Below are 25,021 nucleotides of genomic sequence, written 5' to 3'. Positions count from 1 at the left end.
TACTAACATACAACCATACGCCCTCACCCACGTACAGTCACACCAAGCTCTTCTATTTAGGCAGAGCTTTTATTTTGGTTTGAGATAGGCAGCACAGAAATGCAGTCTTTTACAAACATTCCTTGAGCACATATCCCCGGGGTGCTAACTAGGTGTCATTGTTCTAGATGTGGGGAATCCACTGATACCTGAAACACATTCTCTAATTTTACTGGGAACTTATCGGAACTTCTGGCATTTTTTTGGCAGGTTCTTTGCATCTGGTCTCACCTCCTTATTTTTAATATTTATAAACCATGCTCATCAGGATGTCAGTAGAGAAGAAATGAAAGTAACTGAGAAACCCTGCCAAGAGAGACCAAATTGCAAAGTGAACTAAAAATATCTTGACTACAAGGATAGAAAGTGAACTTGAGGTGTTCTTGAGGCAGCAAAAATAAGTATTGTGACAAAATCCAGGCTTTACCTCAGTGTCAGATAATCAATGGACTAGAGATTTCACTGTGTTCCCCACAACCCTGTTAAGAAATCAAGACCTTGTGCTTTGTCTATAATCCTGGAGTCTGCCCAGAACATGAGCTCATAAATGTGTTAGCTTAAGTAAAGTTTATGATAATATAGACGATGAATCATCTTCCTCTTTGGAAAAGCATATACTCTATAACTCAGGATTTCTGGAGTCCCTCCAGAAATCTACATGACTTTTGCCCTATTTTCTTTAGGTCTTGATTCAAATGTCACCTTATAAGACAGCCCTTTTTTGACAACACTCTCCCACCCCCAACTATCCCTTTTCTGCTTCTCAAACTCTATTTTCCTTTATGTTACTTGTTATGGCCTGATATGTGTTTACTATTGTCTGTCTTCGTTATTAGACTGTAAGCACCATGAGGGCGTAACTTGTTGTTTACCTCTCTGCCCCCTCAAATAGCATCTGACACACATAGGTGACACTACCCAGTTGTAGAGTGGGTAACATGAGGCTGTCGGGTATTGTTAGTTCTTTATCCTAGGCTTACACAGGGTCAGCATCACCATTATCACTGTCTTCCACTTTCATATCTTGTCCTGCTGGAAATCTTCAGAGACAATAATGTGTATGGAAATGTCATCTCCTATGATAGCAATGCCTTCTTCTAGAATACTGCCTGAAAGACCTGCCTGCAGCTGTTTTACAGATATATATATATATATATATATATGTGTATATATATATATATCACTCATATATATTTACAGAAATATATATATATATACACACACACACACACACACACACACACACACATCACTCTAAAATAATGATGAAGGAGCCTGAGGTGGGGGCACCCAAGATGGTTGAATAGGAACAGCTCCAGCCTCCAGCTCCCAGTGTGAGCAACACAGAAGACGGGTAATTTCTGCATTTTCAACTGAGGTACCCGGTTCCTCTCACTGGGGCGTATCCGACAGTCCATGCTGGTCCACGGGTGCAGCCCAACCAGCGAGAGCTGAAGCAGGCAAGGCATCACCTCACCTGGGAAGTGCAAGGGGGAAGGGAATTCCTTTTCCTAGCCAAAGGAAATGGAGACACAACACCTGGAAAATCTGGTAACTCCCACCCTAATACAGCACTTTCCCAAGGGTCTTAGCAAACGGCACACCAGGAGATTATATCCCACACCTGGCCTGGAGGGTCCCATGCCCACAGAGCCTCCTTCATTGCTAGCACAGCAGTCTGAGATCTAACTGCAAGGTGACAGCGAGGCTGGGGGAGGGGTGCTCCCCATTGCTGAGGCTTAAGTAGGCAAACAAAGCCGCCTGGAAGCTCCAATTAGGTGGAGCCCACCACCGCTCTAGAAGGCCTGCCTGCATCTGTAGACTCCACCTCTGGGGACAGGGCATAGCTAAACAAAAAGCAGCAGAAACCTCTGCAGATATAAAAGTCCCTGTCTGACAGCTTTGAAAAGAGCAGTGGTTCTCCCAACACGGAGGTTGAGATCTGAGAACAGACAGACTGCCTGCTCAAGTGGGTCCCTGATCCCTGAGTAGCCTAACTGGAAGACATCCCCCACTAGGTGCAGACCAACACCTCACACCTCACACCGCTGGGTACACCCCTGAGTCTAAGCTTCCAGAGCAAGAATCAGACAGCAACACTCACTGTTCAACAATATTCTATCTTCTGCAGCCTCCACAGCTGATACCCAAGCAAACAGGGTCTGGAGTGGACCTCAAGCAAACTCCAACAGACCTACAGCTGAGGGTCTTGACTGTTAGAAGGAAAACTAACAAACAGGAAGGACACCTACACCAAAACCCCATCAGTACATCACCATCATCGAAGACCAAAGGCACGTAAAACCACAAAGATGGGGAAAAAGCAGTGCAGAAAAGCTGGAAATTCAAAAAATCAGACCGCATCTCCCCCTCCAAAGGAACGCAGCTCATCACCAGCAACAGAACAAAGCCGAACGGAGAATGACTTTAACGAGTTGAGAAAAGAAGGCTTTGGGCGATCAGACTTCTCAGAGTTAAAGGAGGAACTATGTAACCAGTGCAAATAAACTAAAAACCTTGAAAAAAGAATGGATGAATGGATAACTAGAATAATAAATGCAGAGAAGACTTTAAAAGAACTGATAGAGATGAAAACCATGACACGAGAACTACATGACAAATGCACAAGCTTCAGTAACCAACTCGATCAACTAGAAGAAAGAGTAACAGTGATTGAAGATCAAATGAATGAAATGAAGCGAGAAGAGAAGTATAGAGAAAAAAGAGTAAAAAGAAATGAACAAAGCCTCCAAGAAATATGGGATTATGTGAAAAGACCAAATCTACGTCTGATTGGGGTGCCTGAAAGTGACGGAGAAAATGGAACCAATTTGGAAAACACTCTGCAGGATATCATCCAGGAGAACTTCCCCAACCTAGTTTGGCAGGCCAACATTCAAATACAGGAAATACAGAGAATGCCACAAAGATACTCCTCGAGAAGAGCAACTCCAAGACACATCATTGTCAGATTCACCAAAGTTGAAATGAAGGAAAAAATGTTAAGGGCAGCCAGAGAGAAAGGTCAGGTTACCCACAAAGGGAAGCCCATCAGACTAACAGCAGATCTGTCGGCAGAAACTCTACAAGCCAGAAGAGAGTGGGGGCCAATATTCAACATTCTTAAAGAAAAGAAATTTCAACCCAGAATTTCATATCCAGCCAAACTAAGTTTCATAAGCGAAGGAGAAATTAAATCCTTTACAGACAAACAAATGCTTAGAGATTTTGTCACCACCAGGCCTGCCCTACAAGAGCTCCTGAAGGAAGCACTAAGCATGGAAAGGAACAACCGGTACCAGCCATTGCAAAAACATACCAAAATGTAAAGTCCATTGATGCTAGGAAGAAACTGCATCAACTAATGAGCAAAATAACCAGCTAATATCATAATGACAGGATCAAGTTCACATATAACAATATTAACCTTAAATGTAAATGGACTAAATGGTCTAATTAAGAGACACAGACAGGCAAATTGGATAAAGAGTGAAGACCCATCAGTTTGCTGTATTCAGGAGACCCATCTCACATGCAGAGACACATGCATGTGTCTCTCAACATAAAGACTGTAGATTGCTCAACATAAAGCAATCGACCAAGCAAGGAAAACAAGGAGGAAGATCTACCAAGCAAATGGAAAACAACAAAAAGCAGGAGTCGCAATCCTAGTCTCTGATAAAACAGACTTTAAGCCATCAAAGATCAAAAGAGACAAAGAAGGCCATTACATAATGGTAAAGGGATCAATTCATCAGGAAGAGCTAACTATCCTAAATATATATGCACTCAATACAGGAGCACCCAGATTCATAAAGCAAGTCCTTAGAGACTTACAAAGAGACTTAGACTCCCATACAGTAATAACGGGAGACTTTAACACCCCACTGTCAACATTAGACAGAACAATGAGACAGAAAGTTAACAAGGATATCCAGGAATTGAACTCAACTCTGCAATAAGCGGACCTAATAGACATCTACAGAACTCTCCACCCCAAATCAACAGAATATACATTCTTCTCCAAACCACATCACACTTATTCCAAAATTGACCATATAGTTGGAAGTAAAGCACTCTTCAGCAAAGGTAAAAGAATAGAAATTATAACAAACTGTCTCTCAGACCACAGTGCAATTAAACTAGAACTCAAGACTAAGAAACTCAATCAAAACCGCTCAACTACATGGAAACTGAACAACCTTCTCCTGAATGACTACTGGGTACATAACAAAATGAAGGCAGAAGTAAAGATGTTCTTTGAAACCAATGAGAACAAAGATACAACATACCAGAATCTCTGGGACACATTTCAAGCAGAGTGTAGAGGGAAATTTATAGCACTAAATGCCCACAAGAGAAAGCAGGAAAGATCTAAAATTGACACCCTAACATCACAATTAAAAGAACTAGAGAATCAAGAGCAAACACACTCAAAAGCTAGCAGAAGGCAAGAAATAACTAAGATCAGAGCAGAACTCAAGGAGATAGAGACACAAAAACCCCTCCAAAAAATCAATGAATCCAGGAGCTGGTTTTTTGAAAAGATCAACAAAATTGATAGACCGCTAGCAAGACTATTAAAGAAGAAAAGAGAGAAGAATCAAATAGACGCAATAAAAAATGATAAAGGGGATGTCATCACCAACCCCACAGAAATACAAACTACCATCAGAGAATACTATAAACACCTCTACGCAAATAAACTAGAAAACCTAGAAGAAATGGATAATTTCCTGGACACTTACACTCTCCCAAGACTAAACCAGGAAGAAATTGAATCCCTGAATAGACCAATACAGGCTCTGAAATTGAGGCAATAATTAATAGCCTACCAACCAAAAAAAAGTCCAGGACCAAACAGATTCACAGCCAAATGCTACCAGAGATACAAGGAGGAACTAGTACCATTCCTTCTGAAACTATTTCAATCAATAGAAAAAGAGGGAATCCTCCCTGACTCATTTTATGATGCTAACATCATCCTGTTACCAAAGCCTGGCAGAGACACAACAAAAACAGAATTTTAGACCAATATCCCTGATCAGCATTGATGCAAAAATCCTCAATAAAATACTGGCAAACTGGATCCAGCAGCACATCCAAAAGCTTATCTGCCATGATGAAGTGGGCTTCCTCCCTGGGATGCAAGGCTGGTTCAACATACACAAATCAATAAACGTAATCCAGCATATAAACAGAACCAAAGACAAAAACCACATGATTATCTCAATAGATCAGAAAAGACCTTTGACAAAATTCGATAGCCCTTCATGCTAAAAACTCTCAGTAAATTCGGTATTGATGGAACGTATCTCAAAATAATAAGAACTATTTATGACAAACCCACAGCCAATATCATACTGAATGGGCAAAAACTGGAAGCATTCCCTTTGAAAACTGGCACAAGACAGGGATGCCCTCTCTCACCACGCCTATTCAACATAGTGTTGGAAGTTCTGGCTAGGGCAATCAGGCAAGTGGAAGAAATCAAGGGTATTCAGTTAGGAAAAGAAGAAGTCAAATTGTCCCTGTTTGCAGATGACATGATTGTATATTTAGAAAACCCCATCATCTCAGCCCAGAATCTCCTTAAGCTGATAAGCAACTTCAGCAAAGTCTCAGGATACAAAATCAATGTGCAAAAATCACAAGCATTCTTATATACCAGTAACAGACAAACAGAGAGCCAAATCATGACTGAACTCCCATTCACAATAGCTTCAAAGAAAATAAAATACCTAGGAATCCAACTTCCAAGGGATGTAAAGGACCTCTTCAAGGAGAACTACAAACCACTGCTCAGTGAAATAAAAGAGGACACAACCATATGGAAGAACATACCATGCTCATGGATAGGAAGAATCAATATTGTAAAAATGGCCATACTGCCCAAGGTAATTTATAGATTCAATGCCATCCCCATCAAGCTACCAATGAGTTTCTTCACAGAATTGGAAAAAACTGCTTTAAAGTTCATATGGAAACAAAAAAGACCCCACATTGCCAAGACAATCCTAAGTCAAAAGAACAAAGCTGGAGGCATCATGCTACCTGACTTCAAAGTATACTACAAGGCTACAGTAACCAAAACAGCATGGTACTGGTACCAAAACAGAGATATAGACCAATGGAACAGAACAGAGCCCTCAGAAATAATACCACACATCTACAGCCATCTGATCTTTGACAAACCTTACAAAAACAAGAAATGGGGAAAGGATTCCCTATTTAATAAATGGTGCTGGGAAAATTGGCTAGCCATAAGTAGAAAGCTGAAACTGGATCCTTTCCTTACTCCTTATTTGAAAATTAATTCAAGATGGATTAGAGACTTAAATGTTAGACCTAAAACCATAAAAACCCTAGAAGAAAACCTAGGTAATACCATTCAGGACATAAGCATGGGCAAGGACTTCATGTCTAAAACACCAAAAGCAATGGCAACAAAAGCCAAAATTGACAAATGAGATCTAATTAAACTAAAGAGCTTCTGCACAGCAAAAAAAACTACCATCAGAGTGAACAGGCAACCTACAGAATGGGAGAAAATTTTTGCAATCTACTCATCTGACAAAGGGCTAATATCCAGAACCTACAAAGAACTCAATCAAATTTACAAGAAAAAAACAAACAACCCCATCCAAAAGTGGGCAAAGGATATGAACAGACACTTCTCAAAAGAAGACATTCATACAGCCAACGGACACATGAAAAAATGCTCGTCATCACTCACCGTCAGAGAAATGTAAATCAAAACCACAATAAGATACCATCTCACACCAGTTAGAATGGCAATTAAAAAAATCAGGAAACAACAGGTGCTGGAGAGGATGTGGAGAAATAGGAACACTTTTACACTGTTGGTGGGACTGTAAACTAGTTCAGCCATTGTGGAAAACAGTGTGGCAATTCCTTAAGGATCTAGAACTAGAAATACCATTTGACCCAGCCATCCCATTGCTGGGTATATACCCAAAGGATTATAAATCATGCTGCTATAATGACACATGCACACATATGTTTATTGCGACACTATTCACAATAGCAAAGACTTGGAATCAACCCAAATGTCCATCAGTGACAAACTGGATTAGGAAAATGTGGCACATATACACCATGAAATACTATGCAACCATATAAAAGATGAGTTTGTGTCCTTTGTAGGGACATGGATGCAGCTGGAAACCATCATTCTCAGCAAACTATCACAAGAACAGAAAACGAAACACCACATGTTCTCACTCATAGGTGGGAATTGAACAATGAGATCACTTGGACACAGGAAGGGGAACATCACACACTGGGGCCTAATGTGGGGAGGGGAGAGCGGGGAGTGATAGCATTAGGAGATATACCTAATGTAAATGACGAGTTAATGGGTGCAGCGCACCAACATGGCACATGTATACATATGTAACCAACCTGCACGTTGTGCACATGTACCCTAGAACTTAAAGTATAATAAAAATAAATAAATAAATAAAATAATGATGAAAAGTACAGTAAATACATAAGCCCAGTAACATAGTTGTTTATTATCATTGTCAAGTATTATGTACTGTACATAATTGTATGTGTTATACTTTTATATGGCTGAACGTGCAGTAGGTTTACCTAAACCAGCATCACCACAAACACACGAGTAATGCGTTGTACTGTGATGCTATGACAGTTATGACATCAGTAGGCTATAGGAATTTTTCAGCTCTATTTATAATCCTCTGAAACCATGGTCATATATGCGGATCATCTCTGACTGAAACGTCGTTATGTGGCACCTGAATGTTTAACTTTCATGAGAGATTCTGATAACCAGGGGAACACTGAGGTGATATAATTTAATCCAAAAAAGTAGATGTTTCAAAGAAGATTTTGTATTGGGTAAACAAATGGTTACTGTTTGGCTTTGTGGAATTTCATACATAGCTCAAGAATCTCCATTGCCAATTTCATGGTCTCCTTAGTGGTACAGAGATCTCAGCAGGGAAACTCAGAAGTGAGCACAACACACTTATTTAATGGGTAAGGAAACCTAAGACCAGGGCTAATCAAGTGACTTTCTCAAGGTCCCACCTCTTGTGGTGAAACTTCATTCAGGTGGTCTTCTGAATCCTAGGCTAGTGTAATGTTTACTGGCTCACAAGGACCACCATCACTGAGTTGAGCACTAGGTTCAGTATTTCTCAAATGTGCTCTGGGGACCATCTGTTTCAGAATCTTCTGGAGGGTTCTGCTAGAAAGATAGCCTCTCAGCCCTGTGGATTCAGAACTTCTGAGAATGGCTCTGCATTTAAAGAGTTCCCCAAGTGTGTCTTACACATTCCTATCCCTGGAGAACCTATGACACAATAAGTGCAAGGATTCTTGATTCTCCTCCATGGAAAAAACAAAAAATTAGTCATATCTCCAAACTATATGAGTACATATCTATTGAGAACCTGGACCAACAGTTTTTCTCGGGGAGGGACACTGGTCAATATTAAAATCAGGTTAGTTTTACCATCAAGTTGGATGATATGAGCTATTTTGAACTTTTGGGCTTAAATCTAACTAGTTCATTAATTTCTGCCACAAAATTTTTACAGTGTAAGTTGCCAGGAATTCAGAGATAACTGAGACAACCCCATTGCAGTTGGGGGAGACAAATACATAGTTTCACAGGGCTACAAAAAGCCCTGAAGGGCCTGTCTTGTCTCCACGTGAGACCTCAGAACCACTTAATGCAACCAACTATGGCCAGGTGTGTATAGTAAGCCACATTCCTAAATGTCTTTGAATAATTCTGGACATCTCTCTAAGTCCACCAAATAGTCTCAGTGTTCACACAAAGAATAGTGAGGAGATCTGTTTATTCTCAGAGTTAGTGGACAAAAGCAAATCCTCTATTAGATGTTGTTACTATTATTATTGTTATTATTTTCAGGACCTACACGCAGGCCCTTGTTGCCATAATCACTATCCAATCACACTGCCCTTTTCCTTTGTTATAATAAATTTCTCCCACTCTTCATCATCTTTGAGGATGAATCATACAGTTCATCAGCATCTTACTTCCTGACATACAACCCTGAAATTGAACAATTCAAAAAACTTCCCAGAAATGACTTTGTGGGATTTTAATCTAATTCTCTGAATGGTGAAAACTCTTTAAGACATTTTTCAAAGGCTAGGCTTTTGAATATTTTATATCATGGAAACTGTCTTAGGAAAGAGTTGGGGACTTAAGGTCACAAAAAATGAGAAAAATTATACTTGAGAAAACCTTGTAAACTAGAACTTCTTGGAAGAATATTAATATGTTATTTTTCTCCATCTTAAAATTTCCTCAGGCATGTGCTGAATGAGCCTACTTCATGGTTGTAGTTTTGTTGTTCTTTCCACGTTGTTTTGCCGTTCTCCCTGTGGCCATCATATTGATTTTAACACTGTGGTCATCATTATAGGAAAATGGAGGCATTAATAACTTGGTCTCTATGGACAGATTGTAATAGAAAACCTTATAAATAATTGCCCACTAATGGGAAAATTGAAAATATGCACTGTATTATAATGGTCATAACATAATCATTAAAATTATAATTATGTGACAATGAAAGAACTCATTATGCATTAGTTTATCTTTACATAATGCTAATAGCTAATGAAAGTGTGACAATTAGATCTAATTAAGTTTAACAACATTTCTGCACTTCTCGTAAATGGGCTATGTTTTGCTAGAAATTGTATATGTGGAGACATTAGTGATGCCGATGTCCATCTCATATGAGTTTTGAAATGTAACCATCAGTCCTATGAAGAACCTTAACTTTATAATGCCTTTTTGTTAAATGAACTGGAAGTATGAGTCCTTACTAAGAGTAGCTTTATAAAAAGGTTTCTTGGATTGTGTCATATTTTAGTTAAAAATAACAATTAGTCCTTCCTCTCCTACTAATCTTCGCATATATATTTGTGTGTGTGTGTGTGTGTATGTATGTATGTACTTGACTCATCTGTGTTTTGTTTTTAACAATAGAATTGTTATACTGAATTCTCAAGTTAGAGGTTTGATTGATTGATGACAATGAATGGAGTAGATGTTGGTTTCTTGTCATAGATTATAGTAGATAACGGTCCGCCATTTCCTATCTGTATGATCTAGGTCAAGTGTAAACTCTCTGTGCTTCAGTTTTCTCATGTATAAACTAGTATCTCTACTTTTTTAGAATTAAACTAGAAATTTATAAATCTCTTAGCCTGGGCATGGCATATGGTTCTAGTATTTACTATTATTATTAGGAATTATTTTATATCTATATTATAATATTGAGAATAATTCCAGCTAGTATCATTTTTCCTCCACTGACATTTTATTGCACATTTAGATAATCATCCAGACTTTTCTTTTTCCCTCATTTAGAGAAATCATCACATACATCATATTGAAAACAGTATAGGGGACTTCAATATGTGTTCAACACATTCTTCAGAAGAGAGTTTTAAGACTCTTGAGCACTGGAAGACATTGGCCAAGTCACCAGGGTTTCCAACTGCTCATGTTTCACTTACAGAGTGATAGACTATGAGCTCAACTGTGAATGACTCTTGGCCACTGTCGTCAGTCTTGGATCATTAGGAAGCCTCAGAAAACAGACAGTTCAAGTAAATACAGGTGGAAATTGGCAAACTCAGTCACTTGCTACTATGCTTCCAAAAAGCCATGATACTGGTCTTTACTTTTCTACCATTCCTTTTATTAATATATGTTCAGTATAAATGAACCATTCTCTCCCCAAGATGACTCATTCACTTCCGTAAGTCAACCATCACTGCTACATCTTGTCTCCATCTTTGATATCACTTCTAAACATTGGTCTCTAAAGCTAGGTTGGCCTTTAGGCATTTTCTATGTGAAATTCAGTCTGTTTAAATCTGACTCATCTTTCCTAACCGAAATTTAATTGAGTTACCAAGTCCACAGTCACTTACTTCAAAATATTCTTTGTTTATATGCTTTATTTCTATCTCTAGGCTCTCATTGTCTCATGTCTAGACTATAAAAATAGTCTCCATCTATTCTCACTGCTTTCCATCTTTTGCCCTTCAATCTGCATTTTGTACTTCCACCAGATTAATCTTCCTAAATCACTTTGACATTCCATTCACCTACCCACAAAACTTTAATGGTTCTTCATTGCCTTTAGTTTCTTTTATCTGGCATTGTTGTCCTTCAAAGAATTTTGTCCAGCAATTTTTCTAAGTTTGTTGCCAACTAGTCCCTACAGATGTTCTCTAGCCCAACCAAACTGGTCTGCTCATTATCTCCAGATACACATTCTGAGCTTTGCATATTTGCTGACCCTGTTTCCCAGTTGAAATGCCATTCCTTTTCTACTCTTGTCATATAAATCATTTAAGGCATAGCTTAGGAGTTGACTTTTTCCATGCAACTCTCTCTGACAGCCCCATTTATCCCTCCCTCCTATGAATTCCTCAAGCATTTATTTTTCTTGCCCTGTATCTTGCACTTGTACAGGCTGGTTTGGCTGCTTCTTACCTTTTATGTATAGTTCTGGCTGGCCAATGGGATTGGCAATATTGGAAGCCCCTCAAGGCTGTTTTTTCATATCTCTGTGCAGAGTTCTCAGTGTATCTCAGGTTCTCAGAGTTCTCAGGTCCTTAACAAATACTTTTTGATGAAAATGTCAATTTCATAAGCACTTGAAGATAGTACTAAAAAGTCTTCTTGTCACTTGGTTCTGCCTGAAGCTGATTTCGTACTTACAAAGTAATGTTTTCTGAGCCTCCTGCTTATAGAAATCTTGTAAAGCCACTTGGTAGAATGAAGCATGATGCCCTCTACCCTGAACTCAAATACCTTTTTAGGAAAGTATTGTTTTAGCTGAGAGTTTAAGGGAGAGGACAGACACATTTCTGTGATGCAGAGATGAGCATCACAGCCCTGGCAGCCACCCTTCTCTTGCTGAGAACAGCTATTTCAAACACCTATTTTAGAAGGGCCCTTACTTTCCTTAGGGCTGCTAAGAGCAGGTTCTGGGTCACCTGTGGCTGCTGCTGCTTAGAGAACCCCAGAAACAAAAGCAGGTGAACACTGGGTATGCTTGCCTCAACTTTGCCACTAACTAGTTAAGTTTGGGAAGCCAGCTCACTTCCAACAGTCTCAGATGCTTTATCTCCTCTGCCCTAAAGTGGGTGAAGAGCTCCAGAATTAAAATTTGATAACTTTTATTTTATTTTTAAATCAAAGGTAGCTGAAAATTGAATTTTGATTAAAAAAATAAAATTCAAAACAAATCCACGTGAATTTTGTAGCTCTTCATTTCATAGATGCAAATCTATCACAAATTATCATTCTTTCTTTCTAGCTCTCAGTTCCTCTGTCTCTCTCATACACATGCACACATATACACAAAATATCCTATAAAATGAATTTTTACCAGAAATCTCTTTCATGCTGGTTCTCCTCTATATAGAAAGAGCTACAAATGAAATGGAACATGGGAATAGAACGAGAAGTCGATTCTCTTTTAAAATGCTTTATTTGTTTTTTATTTGTGAAGTCTGAAGTTTTGAAGACTTAATACACCCCTGCCCCCGCATACACTGTCTTCTGCATTATTAACATCCCCCCAACAAGAGTGGTACGTTTGTAGCAACTGATGAACCTGCACTGACACATCATTATCCCCCAGAGTCCACAACTTACATTAGACATCACTCTTGATGTTGTACATTCGATGGGTTTATACAAATGTATAAGGACATGTATCCACCATTATAATGCAGAGTAGTTTCACTGTCATAAATGTCTCCTCTGCTCTGTCTGTTCGTCCCTCTCTCTCCCATAATCCCTGACAACCAAAGATCTTTTTACTATCCCATTGTTTTGCCTTTTCTAGAATGTCATATACTTGGAATCATACAGTATGAATCCTTTTCAGACTAGATTCTATTACTTAGTAATATTACACTCCTTTAAAGTTCTTACTTATTACACCCATTTAAAGTTCTTCCATGACGTTTCGTGTCTCGATAGCTCATTTGTTTTTAGTGCTGAATAATATTCCATTGTCTGAATTGTACCACAGTTTATTTATCCATTCATCTACTGAAGGACATCTTGGTTGTTTCCAAGTTTTGTCAGTTATGGATAGAGTTGCTATAAATATCTGTGTGCAGGTTTTTGTGTGCACGTAAGTTTTCAACTTGTTTGGGCAAAAAATTTTTATTTTATACACTGAAAAATTCTGACTGAAATATGGAGCTAAGTTGCCTTTATTGCCTTTTTTTTCTTTTTTTCTTTTGTTTTTTTGAGACAGAATCTCACTCTGTTGCCCAGGCTGGAATGCAGTGGCACAGTCACGGCTCACTGCAGCCTTGACCTCCTGGGCTCAAGGGATCCTCCCTCCTTAGCCATCCAAATAGCTGGAAATATAGGCGTGTGCCACCATGCCCAGCAAATTTTAAAATTTTTTTGTAGAGATGTTGCCTAGGCTGGTCTTGAACTTCTGGGCTTAAGTGATCCCCCCACGTCGACTTCCCAAGAGTGCTGGGATTACAGATGTGAGCCACCACGCCCAACCTACTTTTATATTCTCTTACAATGTTGAGTGACTTACCTTTTGGGAGTTAGGGATATTGGATATAACTTGAAGTCTTTTTCCTTCATTTGTACCATCAAAAGATGTTTTGGTGTTCAATGAAAATTGTTTCAAAAGGAATTTGGCAGTCCCCAAGGTTCTACAGGCGGTTTTGAGGATGAAATATGGGGGCATCTCCATTCTCATTATATTGGTTTCTCCTTATGACAAAAACCTTTTGCCACCCCGCCTGCTTCCCCCCCTTGTGCTCTGTCTTTTCTCTCCTCTTTCTTTCTGCTGCCTACTCACTCCGTTTTCTCTGTATCTCTCTTTGTTCTTTCTCAGAGCTCTTGCCTCTGACACGCTTTTCAGTGCCATCATTTTTTGAGACAGCCTGATTTGATCACTGTCTTTTCTCTCTCCTTTGAAAGCTTTTTCTGTTCTGTGTATTTCCTAGATTGCTGGTGATACTTGTCATTCTGGTTAGATTTTGTTCCTGTTTTGATTTCATTTTTCCATAAGATTTTTGTTTGGTTGATTTTTTTAACTGTAAGGAAAAAGGAGATATTTTTTACTTGCATTCCACTTTTCTTTCTGTTGTGCTCTGTAATATGAGTGTGCAATATGTTCTAAAGTCCAAAAGGATAGTTAACACAGTGGGTGGTGGGGCTATGCATAATTTCTGCCTTCTTTCTTATAGCATTCTGTTTTCTGAAATTGTTTCATGGTGCGTATGTACACATAATAAGAAAGAAAAAGCAATGAAACGATTTCTATTTTGACAAGGAAAAAAATCTTAATGAGAGTCTAGCTTTGGGTCTTGCCTCTAGCTCTCCATGAAACCTTTTTCTTGTCTGTCTTCACCACCAAGCGTAACCACAATGGCTGGCTGAGCTGGAGATGGACAGCAGTCTGTGGGGATTGTGGAAGTGATCCGATGGTTAGCTGGAACCTACCAAACTGCAAGTCATGGGTCACTTCTATTGATTCCCCAAGGCTAGGCTCTTACTGTCAATTGTTACTAAAGGGAAAAAAATGCAGAGAAATAGCACTGACTGCCTTATGAAATCTAGTGCCCTTTGTTCAATATGACAATTAGTTTTGAAAGCTGCTGATGATAGCAGACAGGGGTGATACGTGATAATGCTTATTCATTATGGTAGCATCACACTGTGATTGCAGAGTTTACTTTTTATCTATTTATTCATTCATTTATTTATTTTAGCATTCTTATTGATTGCTCTTATTGATTACTGCATGCTCATTTAAGTTGCATGACAAATGCTGCTATTTGCTTACTCCTCACAGAAGGCTTTGAAAAGCAAACCATGGTGGGTCACCCAGAAACCAAGGTGGCAGGGCACTGAATAAAATGCAGGCCCCCATATTTCTTCCAACTGGTGTAATCGTAAACATGGGTTAGCTCCTTTCTAAGGTGGCAGGAATCAAAGACAAAGGTAATAAACTTTGGCCAGAGAGGAGGCCCATTTTTACATGCTTGTAAAGTTGTTTTTACATGCTTGTACAATAGAGTGTGTAAATTCATAGTCCATTGTGAACATAGGCATGGTATTTCATGACTGTAAACTGTCATGTTTTAAGCACTTTGGTCTGTCAGGCTAAACTAAATATAAGCCCCTGTCCTAAAGAATCAAGCTCACATAGTATGACAAATCAGCATTTTATTTATTTGTGCTAAAAGCATTTATTGAACAGCTGTGTGCTAAAAATCCTGCAACAAGGAGTAACATTGAAATTTCCTTAAAGAGCTTCTTCTATTGAGGAATGTAGACATATTAACAAATAAATACGAAGTCAGATTATAAAAAAGTATTTTAAAAGACGTAGCTATTTACAGGCTAGAGTAGAGGGAGAGGTTAAAGTTAAAAAGTTAAACTATTTTTTATTGTCACATGAACAAAAGCATCTTCATGTTGAATTAACTACAATTAGCTGATATATGTATGCAACTGCTTATTATGAGCTGTCACTAGAAGATGACTTTTTACTGCCATTTTTTTTTTTTTTTTTTTTTGAGACAGGGTTTCACTTTGTCACCCAGGCTGGAATGCAGTGGCAGGATCTTGGGTCACTGCAACCTCCGCCTCCCAGATTCAAGCAATTATTCTGCCTCAGCCTCCTGAGTAGCTGGGACTATAGGCATGCGTCACGAGGCCCAGCTTATTTTTGTGTGTTTAGCAGAGACGGGGTTTCACCATGTTGGCCAGGCTGGTCTCAAACCTCAGGTGATCCACCCACCTTTGCCTCCCAATGTGCTGGGATTATAAGCGTGAGCCACTGTGCCTGGCCACCATTTTATATTTTGATAATTCATATTTAGTACTCTCAGTCACTTAGTTCCTCAACATCTGAGTTTCTTTATCTATAAAGTTGACTTAAACATCTATGCATTCAATATTCAAAAAGTATATTGGTTAGGAATATTTTAAAATATACATCAAAGAAGTGACTGTGGAATCTAAAATCAGTTTGAGAATACATATAAAATTAAAGGTATTATAATTATTATTAGCTTATATGTGGGGAAAACAAATGATTAATATATGCACGTTATGAAAGAAAAATTGATGAAGTAAATATGTACATGTGGCAAATGGTGAGAATAATCCAGTGTCTCCTCTTTCAGAAATAAGGAATATTCTTTTTCATTGGCTAGAGCAAAGTAAAGAAAGTTTTAAAGACTTGATATTCCTGTATTTGATAGATCATAGATAATCAATGTCCCAAATGCTGAGTAAACAATTGAATAATACATCTAAAAATGTGACGTGTATTATGCTGAGACCCTGGTAGTGCTCTCCCTGAATAATGTTATTTGGGCAGAGCTAAAATGACTTAACTATAATTCCCCTAAAATTAATGTTTTTTTTCTTTCTGAAAAAGTGGTTTGCATAGGATTTAGACAATATTTCAGCGTGACTTCAAAATAATAATAAGTTTGGTGTATTCATGGTTGCATTGGTAAATTCGTTTCAGCTGATAAATATCTATGGCTCATAGAGAATAGCAATCAACAACAAACCTATTCCCTTATGCTTCAATCTTTTCGTTTTTAATTTTTTTTTAATTTTTTATTTCCATAGGTTTTTGGGGAACAGGTGGTATTTGGTTACATGAGTAAGTTCTGTAGTGGTGATTTGTGAGATTTTGGTGCACCCATTACCCAAACAGTACACGCTGCACCCAATTTGTAGCCTTTTATTCCTCACTCCCTTCCCACCCTTTCCCCCTGAGTTACTTCACTCTTTTCTAAAACTCTTTAATATGGAGTAAAAGTCAAAATTACTTTTTTCATTTTTAAAACATCTTTTAATAAAATTTGTGATCCAATCTCTTTTGTATTAAAGCATTCGAATGCAAAAAGTATACATTTTATGTCAACATGCAATTTCCTAGACTCACTTGAGCTCAAACTGCTAATAATCAAATGAGACCGAGTTCTAGGATAGATTAAAGGACAGCTGACTGAGGAAGGCAGTAATTCCTAAAGGACCTGAAAGTTCATCAGAATATCACATTTAGGAAACTGCTGGTCATTAAGGTGTTAGGTTGTGAATTTGAGCCTAAATGGATGCTACTTTCTTTTAGAATGAATTACCAGGTGGTTATTGAGGTATACTGAGTCAGAATTTTTTAATTTAATGAGCGCTGTGTAACACTTAAGAAATCAAGGCCAACATTTTTATTTTTTACCTGTTTGTGGTGCATCAGCCATTATTTCATACATTAAATATTGGAAATAAGATCTTAACCAAAAATACAGATCTTAACCAGAAACGTAAATGTTAGGGCTTTTTAAAAGCATTTAATGAATCCTCAGTTTTGTACCAGGTGCCATGCCAATTATTTTTCTTACATTATATAATTTAATTCTTACAATAATTTTTCCTTCATGAGGAAAAATATCCTCCCTCCCCTCACAAGGAATTGAGATATAGTGATGCTGTCTTGAATGCTGGGTAAATAACTGAATAAAGTCACATTATGTAGAGTCCAAACTTAGCTTCATTTAAGATAGATTCAACACATTTGGGGATTTTTTTTTAAGTTGTTCTCATTTTGAAAACTGACATAACTGTAATGTCATCATCATTTTTAGGAAATGAACCTTGGCATATCCTAGGAATTTTATTTTCAATCTCCAATCCAGGTGGCATTCTGGAAAGTAGACTGTTGCTCTGACCAGACATTCAGCCTGGGTGAGCTTTGCTGTACACTCAGCTGAGCTACTTGTTTAAGGGTTTTTAAAACTCCTGGGTTGACAATAATAAGCGTGACTCCCCTCTGTGTACCTGTGATCAACTGAATGTATAGTATTACAAAATAAGCAGCGTCTTCTTGGTTTCTTTATTCTATGTTTTTTTCCTTAAGTCTTCACATCCTTAAAGGAAATGTATTTTATAAAATTAAGTCTGAATGAGAAAGCAAAGCCCCATCTAACAGAAGAGATCGTGTTCTTGGAAGATGATTTCTTCATCTCAGCTTCCTCAGGTCTCTCGAGATGCTTATTCATAGCCCTCCTATGGAAACACAGGATTCTCAATGTGAGCAGCTCTGTTAGGTTTCATGTCATTGCCTCTCAGGAACCCTGTTCAGTAAGATTTTCAACGTCTGATTGTTCTTACAATCAAATGTGCTTTCCCGATTTCCAAGGTAAATTTGCTTTCTGATAAATATAACATTCGTTGGTGCCCAATGAAGTCTTTTTTTTTTTTTAACTTGTCAAATTACTTAGTACAGAAAAATAGCTATAATTCTTTTTTTTTTTTTTTTTTTTGAGATGGAGTCTCGCTCTGTCACCAGGCTAGAGTGCAGTGACGCAATTTTGGCTCACTGCAACCTCCACCTCCTGAGTTCAAGCAATTCTCCTGCCTCAGCCTCCTGAGTACCTGGGACTACAGACACATGCCACTACGCCCAGCTGTTTTTAGTTTTAGTAGAATGTGGGTTTCACTATGTTGGCCAGGATGGTCTCGATCTGTTGACCTCGTGATCTGCCTTCCTCAGCCTCCCAAAGTTCTGAGATTACAGGCGTGAGCCACCGTGCCTGGCCAAAATAGCTATCATTCTATATTAATAATGATATTAATCATTTTCATTTGGAACTTTTTTCAATTTTGCATTTTCTCAATTTCTTAAGATTGATTCTAAGAAATTACTTGGTAAATAACAGGTTCTCAGCAAGTTTTGAAAATTAATGTCAAAATAAAAAGAACTCAACACTCCAGGTATACAGAAGGATTCATTTAAACTTGTTTTTTCTAAGATGATGGATCTTCTACATTTTTAGGTGAAATAAGATGCTATAAAACAACATATTCTGACTTTTTAATAAATTACTTAATTGTATTTAATTCCTAGAAACCTCTTCAACATCCTTGTATGAGATTCACATCTGTAGGCTCTGCCTTTCTTATATAAGGTAGGATAAAATCTTTTTATTCTTTCTCTTCCATTCTTTCTTCTCCTTTTATATCTTTTAGCACCTTGCGCTCTAATATAAGAACATTTTAAGCTTCTCTTCTTGCCTTTATGCTCCTGCGTACGTTTTATTTTACCTGTAATTCCAGTTCCCATCTCACCTCCTCAGTACCCCTCCACTGAGCCAAATCCAGTGTTTCCTTGATGCTCAGAAATGGCACCTCCTCCACAAACCCTCCCTGCTATGCCCACATCTAGGCAGAATACTTCCTTCTTTCCGCAGGGCCATCACCTTTCTGGAGTACTGGACAGGATAGTTATGAAAACAAATGGTTTTTAAGTCAAATGGTTATTTGACCTCTTGACCAGCTAGAATGTGAGTTTTCTGAAGAGCAAGGGGCAGTTTTATTCTTTTTGTGTCTGTAACACCATGCTCAATACATACTAATTTGGAAGTGAGAAAAGTGATACTGTGATGAGTTAAAGTTCTCGTTGTTCACTTTTTCTTCTTTGAAATAAGGACTCAATTGTTCATTGCTGCATATCTTTCTTGAAGCCTGTGTAGATGTTGAGATGCTGTCTTTGAAAATGTCTGAAGATTTTTCCATGATAATGTGGAGACTCTCCACCTAAACTGTTGTCCAGGATAAGTGATCTCCAAGGGAGGGCATGAAATGCCACATATCACTGGCTTCCCTGTGACAGCTGCGGGAGGAACACCCTGGAGTAATGATGCAGTGAAGAGTCTTTGCCAAAGAGTTACTGTCAAAACTGAACTAAGCTTTTCCAAGAGGCTTTTAACTCTCCCTAATACATATGGCTTAAAATAAAACGTGATGTATACAAATGAAAAAAGGAAGTTTGTTCAAAAATATTTGGGGCTTTAAAAAGCTATGCTTTATGTTTTCAGTTTAGGAGTGTGTAAGGCCTTTGGCTATTGCTGCAGGTTGAAGAATGTGCTTTAACAAAAGTATACCAGCTCAGAAACCATTTCTGTCCTCTCATCTGCCCACTTTCCTTTCTGTTCAGGTGACACTCAACCCATTTTGGCAACCAGCTAAAGATACAATAGCATACACCGTGTTAGGAAAATCTGTAGAAAATGTAGCTGCAGTTTTCTTATTTGGGTTCATGCAGTTAGTAAACATTAGTTAAGCACAGACTAAATGTAAAGTACAGTGCTGGGCAGTGAGGACTGAAGGGCAAATGAGATAAGGAGCTTGTCACACACCAGACTGAGCAAGTAGCAAAATGGCAGTATAAACAAGAGTCTACACTAGAAAAGACAGCAGAATTTGTTCTGACTGAGCAGAAGCAGCTTCCACTTACCATCAGTGTCACTTTGTACACATTAACCTCTATATGCCTCACTTTTCTCTTTCATCAGTAGAGATGATAATACTACCTCATAGGATTGTAGTAAAGATTAACTTAGTTTTTATGTTGTTATAAACATGTTTACATATGTTACATGTAGTAAAGATTTAATTATTTTCTATGTTCAAACAGACCCTGACATCTAGCATGCGCACAAGAGAATATAATTATATTTCGCTTTAGAAAAGATATTGTGGAATTTTTGCAAGGCAAATGGGAAAGAACTTCCTAGGCAGAGGCCAATAGCCTGAGTAAAGACACAAAGCATGAAAGTATGAAGTGTGCTGAAGGAGTTCAGTGTTGGTAAAAATTTCTTTTAATGGAAAAGAGTGGAGAGATGTTCTGGAAATAGATTTAGGTGCCATCAGAAAGGGCATATGTGTCAGATCAAGAATTTGTGACCCTAATGTTTACATTTTCAAAAAGTGAGCCTTGTGGCCAAAAAAATGGAGTTTTGTGAAAGAATGTAGCCATGGAGCTCAGTTACTAACTGCTTATTATAATAGCCCAAGTTGGAGATGGTGGGGCCAGAATGGAGACATACTGTCCATGGGGATAACAACATAAACTAGGATTTGAAAGCAGAGATTATGCCAAGGGCAAAACATCCACTGCAGGTGTATCCTTTCCCTTTTCTAGAAAATAGAATTGTATTTTGTAGAATCTTTTTGTTCTTCATCGAACTCTGTTTTTAGACTTTTACCTTAGAACCACCCAAGAACATTATAGCCTCATAAACTATAAATGACTAATTTTATGACTCACTATTTAAAGTAAATGGAAATTTTAAACTTGTTTTTATTATGAGAGTCCCTGTCTGGCAATAATTGAACAGAGAAGACAAAATAAAAAACAGATTTTTCTTCAGGATGTACTAAGTAGAAACAACAACTTAGAGGCTGGGCGCGGTGACTCACGCCTATAATCTCAGCATTTTGGGAGGCCAAGGTGGGTGGATCACCTGAGGTCAGGAGTTTGAGACCAGCCTGGCCAACATGGTAAAACCCTGTCTCTACTAAAAATACAAAAATTAGCTGGGCATGGTGACGCGTGCCTGTAGTCCCAGCTACTTGGGAGGCTGAAGCAGGAGAATCACTTGAACTTGGGAGGCAGTGGTTATGGTGAGCTGAGATCATGCCACTGCACTCCAGCCTGGATGACAGAGTGAGAGTACGTCTCAAAAAAAGAAAAAAAAATGCAACATAGACACTGAACTTTAAGGAAATGTGATATAATATGGACTTGCTCAACACAAACTATTGAAAAATGAAATGTGTGTAGTTATAATTGTTATTGTAATGATCATAAATACCATTTACCAAGCCCTTACTATATGTCAAGGATATATTACTTATGTAACATGTAGTTTATTACCTACATTATCTCATTTTGTCATCTCAATAATCCTATGAGGCAGGTATAATTATCGTCTTAATTTTACAGTAAGGCAAGTGAACCTCAGAAAGATTATGAGACTTGCTTAAGCTAGCAGAGGAAGGAACTATAGGAAAAAAATGTGATCAAGGCAGAATTCCAACCCAGATCTGATTTTTTTTTTCATTTTTAATTTTTATGGAGATATAGTAGATGTACATATTTATGGGGTACATGAGATGTTTTGATTCAGGAATGCAATGTAACATAATTACAGCATGATGAATAGGGTATCCATCCCCTCAAGCATTTATCCTTTGTGTTACAAATAATCCAATTACAATATTTTAGTTATTTTAATATGTATAATTAAATTACTGACTATAGTCACCCTTTATTCTATCAAATAGTAGGTCTTAATCATTATTTCTGTTTTTTTGTACCCATTAACCATACCCACCCCCCACACACACACCCTTCCACCAGATCTGATTTTAGAGTCCACACACTTACCTGTCCTGCACTGAGAGCACCCAAAAACATTAGCATCAAATCTGGTTCTTTCTCTGGCCCAGCTCCCTGAGGACACATTTTAAAAGGATAAGCTCCTTTGATGTCAGTCGCAATCTTCAAAGCATTTTAATATCTCTAAACAATGTGTGGAAGGTCTGTCATGCAGGAATTTATCAGAGCCTTTGTGAGCTTATTTATATTCATCCACTGTAATAAATACTAGTGTGCAGGTGCATGGGGCAAGTAGTGCAACCGAGTGAGAAAAGAACTCAGAAACATATGAGAGGCTGAGACCTTGAATTGTGTGTCCTGAGTGAGGTAGATTTATCTCAGTTGCAGTTTCCCCTTCCAAAAAATGAGTTTATGTCCATTCCCCTTTATAATTCAGTGATTAGCCAACTCTAAATTTGCCACCTGAAGTGAATCTACAGAAATTCTCCATTCCAGATTGATTCATTCCTCTACCCCAGTTGTCTCCCCCATCATGTAAGGGCTACACACTAATTTTCACATTTCCACAAGCAAAACACAAAGGTAAACCTGATGCCTCCCAAGTAATACAATATCTGCTATCACCAAACATAAATGATTTTCTGATTTTGCACTCTTTGAGAATCTCTACATCACTGTTTGCTTTCATTAGCACAACAGTTCAGAGTTGATTATACTAATTTTACTTTGTACACATCCTAGTGGCAATGTATTTGTGCTGTGATATAATTCATTTCATGATTTAGTGAGTCATGATGTGAACTAAGGAAAAAAGTATTAGGTACTTCTTTTTCTCAATCAACCAAGAACACATCCTACTTTTTCCATCTGTTCCCAGCAACAGATGTGTTCTTTGACAAGAACCCACTGATTTGTACCCCGCCTGGCATATTAGGCTCATACCACTGAACAACAAGGTACCTGACTTAGTGGGTACCTTGGCATAGTCCCTTTTAGGACCCTTCTTTTGGTTTTCATTAACAGAATGTTATTGCCAATCAGAATATGTATTTTGTAATGGAATTTAAGATTCAGAGATTTGAGTAGAAACAACTTAGCTATTCCTCCTCCATAAGACTCCTGCTGAATATAGCCCTCATATTCTCACACATAGGACTGATAAGGAAGATCAAAATGGTCTCCTACTGTGTTTAAAATCTTTACTTTTCACTCTTTAAATTGCTGGCTTTTTGTAACTTCCTTCTGTGGTTTCTGACATCTACAGTTTCACAATTATGATTCTTCAAAATTTGTCTTCCTTGAAGTCTCCATTTTTGAAGTCTGGGAAGAGCACCAAACTTGGTTTTATTCCAGCACATTTAGTGATAGACTTCTTCTTCTGGCGTTTTGTTTTGTTTTGTTTCATTTTTTAAACACAGGGTCTCACTCTGTCACCTGAGCTGGAGTGCAGTTGTGGTGGATCATAGCTCACAGCAGCCTCAATCTCTTGAGCTTAAGCCACCCTTCTACCTAAGCCTCACAAGTAGCTGGGACTACAGACATGAGACAACGTGTTAGCTGTGGATACACTTTTCAATAAGAAGATCCCGGTATCTTGGCCAAACCAAAGCCAAAGACAGACCTTTAATGAATTCAAACAGTTCTAGGGACAGCTTAAGATAAACAGTGTGATCCTATTTGGCCTTAAGGGTGAAGACACTATCGGTTTATTCAGCCCAGAGCTGGGAGGGGTCTACTTCGTGTCTGCAAGATGCTATTGCAGGGTCCAAGGCAGGATTTCTCAGAAGTGTTGACTGGGGCAGGGAACTTGTGGCCCTTCATAATTCCTAAGCATCTTCCTCTTTTCCTATCCTGCCCTCATTAAGAATCCTGCACCAAATGCATTTGGCTAAAGTATGAAGGAGACTGTGATTCTGCTTTCTTGAAATTTTTCAAGTTCTTAAAGCACACAATCTGAAGCTCTATAAAAGTTATTTTATGATTTCAAAAGAAAATGATTTTAAAATTAAGATATTATGATAGAAAGTAACCTTCTAGTCTTGCCTTATGCATGACAAAGAACTCAAGTTCCCACCCGAGAGAGATGGTGAGAGTTGTACTTCACATAAATACGGTTTACTTTCACTGTCTAGAAGACTCTATAATGGGTACAATTTGGCATTCTAATAACTGTTAGTGCAAAAATTGTGTTTCCAATTATTTTTCAACCACATTTTCATTAGAGTGGTTGGAAGCAAGGTTTCAGTTAACTGGAACTGACCTCTTACTTCTCACAGAATTAGAAGCCAAGAAGTTGGCACCTTTCTAGAGATCAAGTTTTAATTTATGACAGATTTGGTCAACTACCTGGCTTCACTGTGTCTACACTCTGAATTTCTCCTCTCCCAGTGAGAAAATTGATAGCCACTAGCATGGCAGTCGATCTTCCACATTCATCTCTCTAAAAGTGCACCAGACTAGAGCCTCAGAGTTAGATTAAGGGATACTAGAAAATCTTTTCTCAATTTTCTGAGGCTGGAGTAAAGAAAATTTTTTGTGTACTCTACACGTGTTCTCGAATTCTCCCAGATGGCTCTGATAACACTTGTCTAGCCATTCACTTAACAATTTTCACTCAGTACCAATTCTGGACCTGACACTGTGCTAGCCGCAGAGTCCAGTAAACAACAGACAAGTTCATGAAACACTGTAATGAAACTGGAGAACTCATTTTGGTTTTGTCCTTAAGAAGCAAATTAAAA

At 38.2% G+C, this 25,021-nt stretch overlaps 1 protein-coding gene across 5 annotated transcripts in view; it reads left to right on the top strand.

Moving 5' to 3' along the window:
* The window catches only part of ST6GALNAC3 (ST6 N-acetylgalactosaminide alpha-2,6-sialyltransferase 3), a 555,034-nt gene that overhangs the window by 350,781 nt on the left and 179,232 nt on the right, over positions 1 to 25,021 (top strand). Inside the window, exon 5 of one of the 5 annotated variants that reach the window (XM_045385940.2) lies at positions 19,005 to 21,089. The exons of the other annotated variants lie outside the window; for them this stretch is intronic. Coding sequence (XP_045241875.1) covers positions 19,005 to 19,029 — 25 coding nt within the window. The 3' untranslated portion in view covers positions 19,030 to 21,089. Of the gene's footprint in view, positions 1 to 19,004; positions 21,090 to 25,021 lie in introns of those variants that run through there. 5 annotated transcript variants of the gene reach the window in all.

Source organism: Macaca fascicularis, chromosome 1 (genome assembly GCF_037993035.2).
Source record: "Macaca fascicularis isolate 582-1 chromosome 1, T2T-MFA8v1.1".
Lineage (NCBI taxonomy): Eukaryota > Metazoa > Chordata > Mammalia > Primates > Cercopithecidae > Macaca > Macaca fascicularis.
The sequence above is the reverse complement of the archived record's forward strand: the minus strand, read 5'-3'. Positions and strand labels throughout refer to the sequence as shown.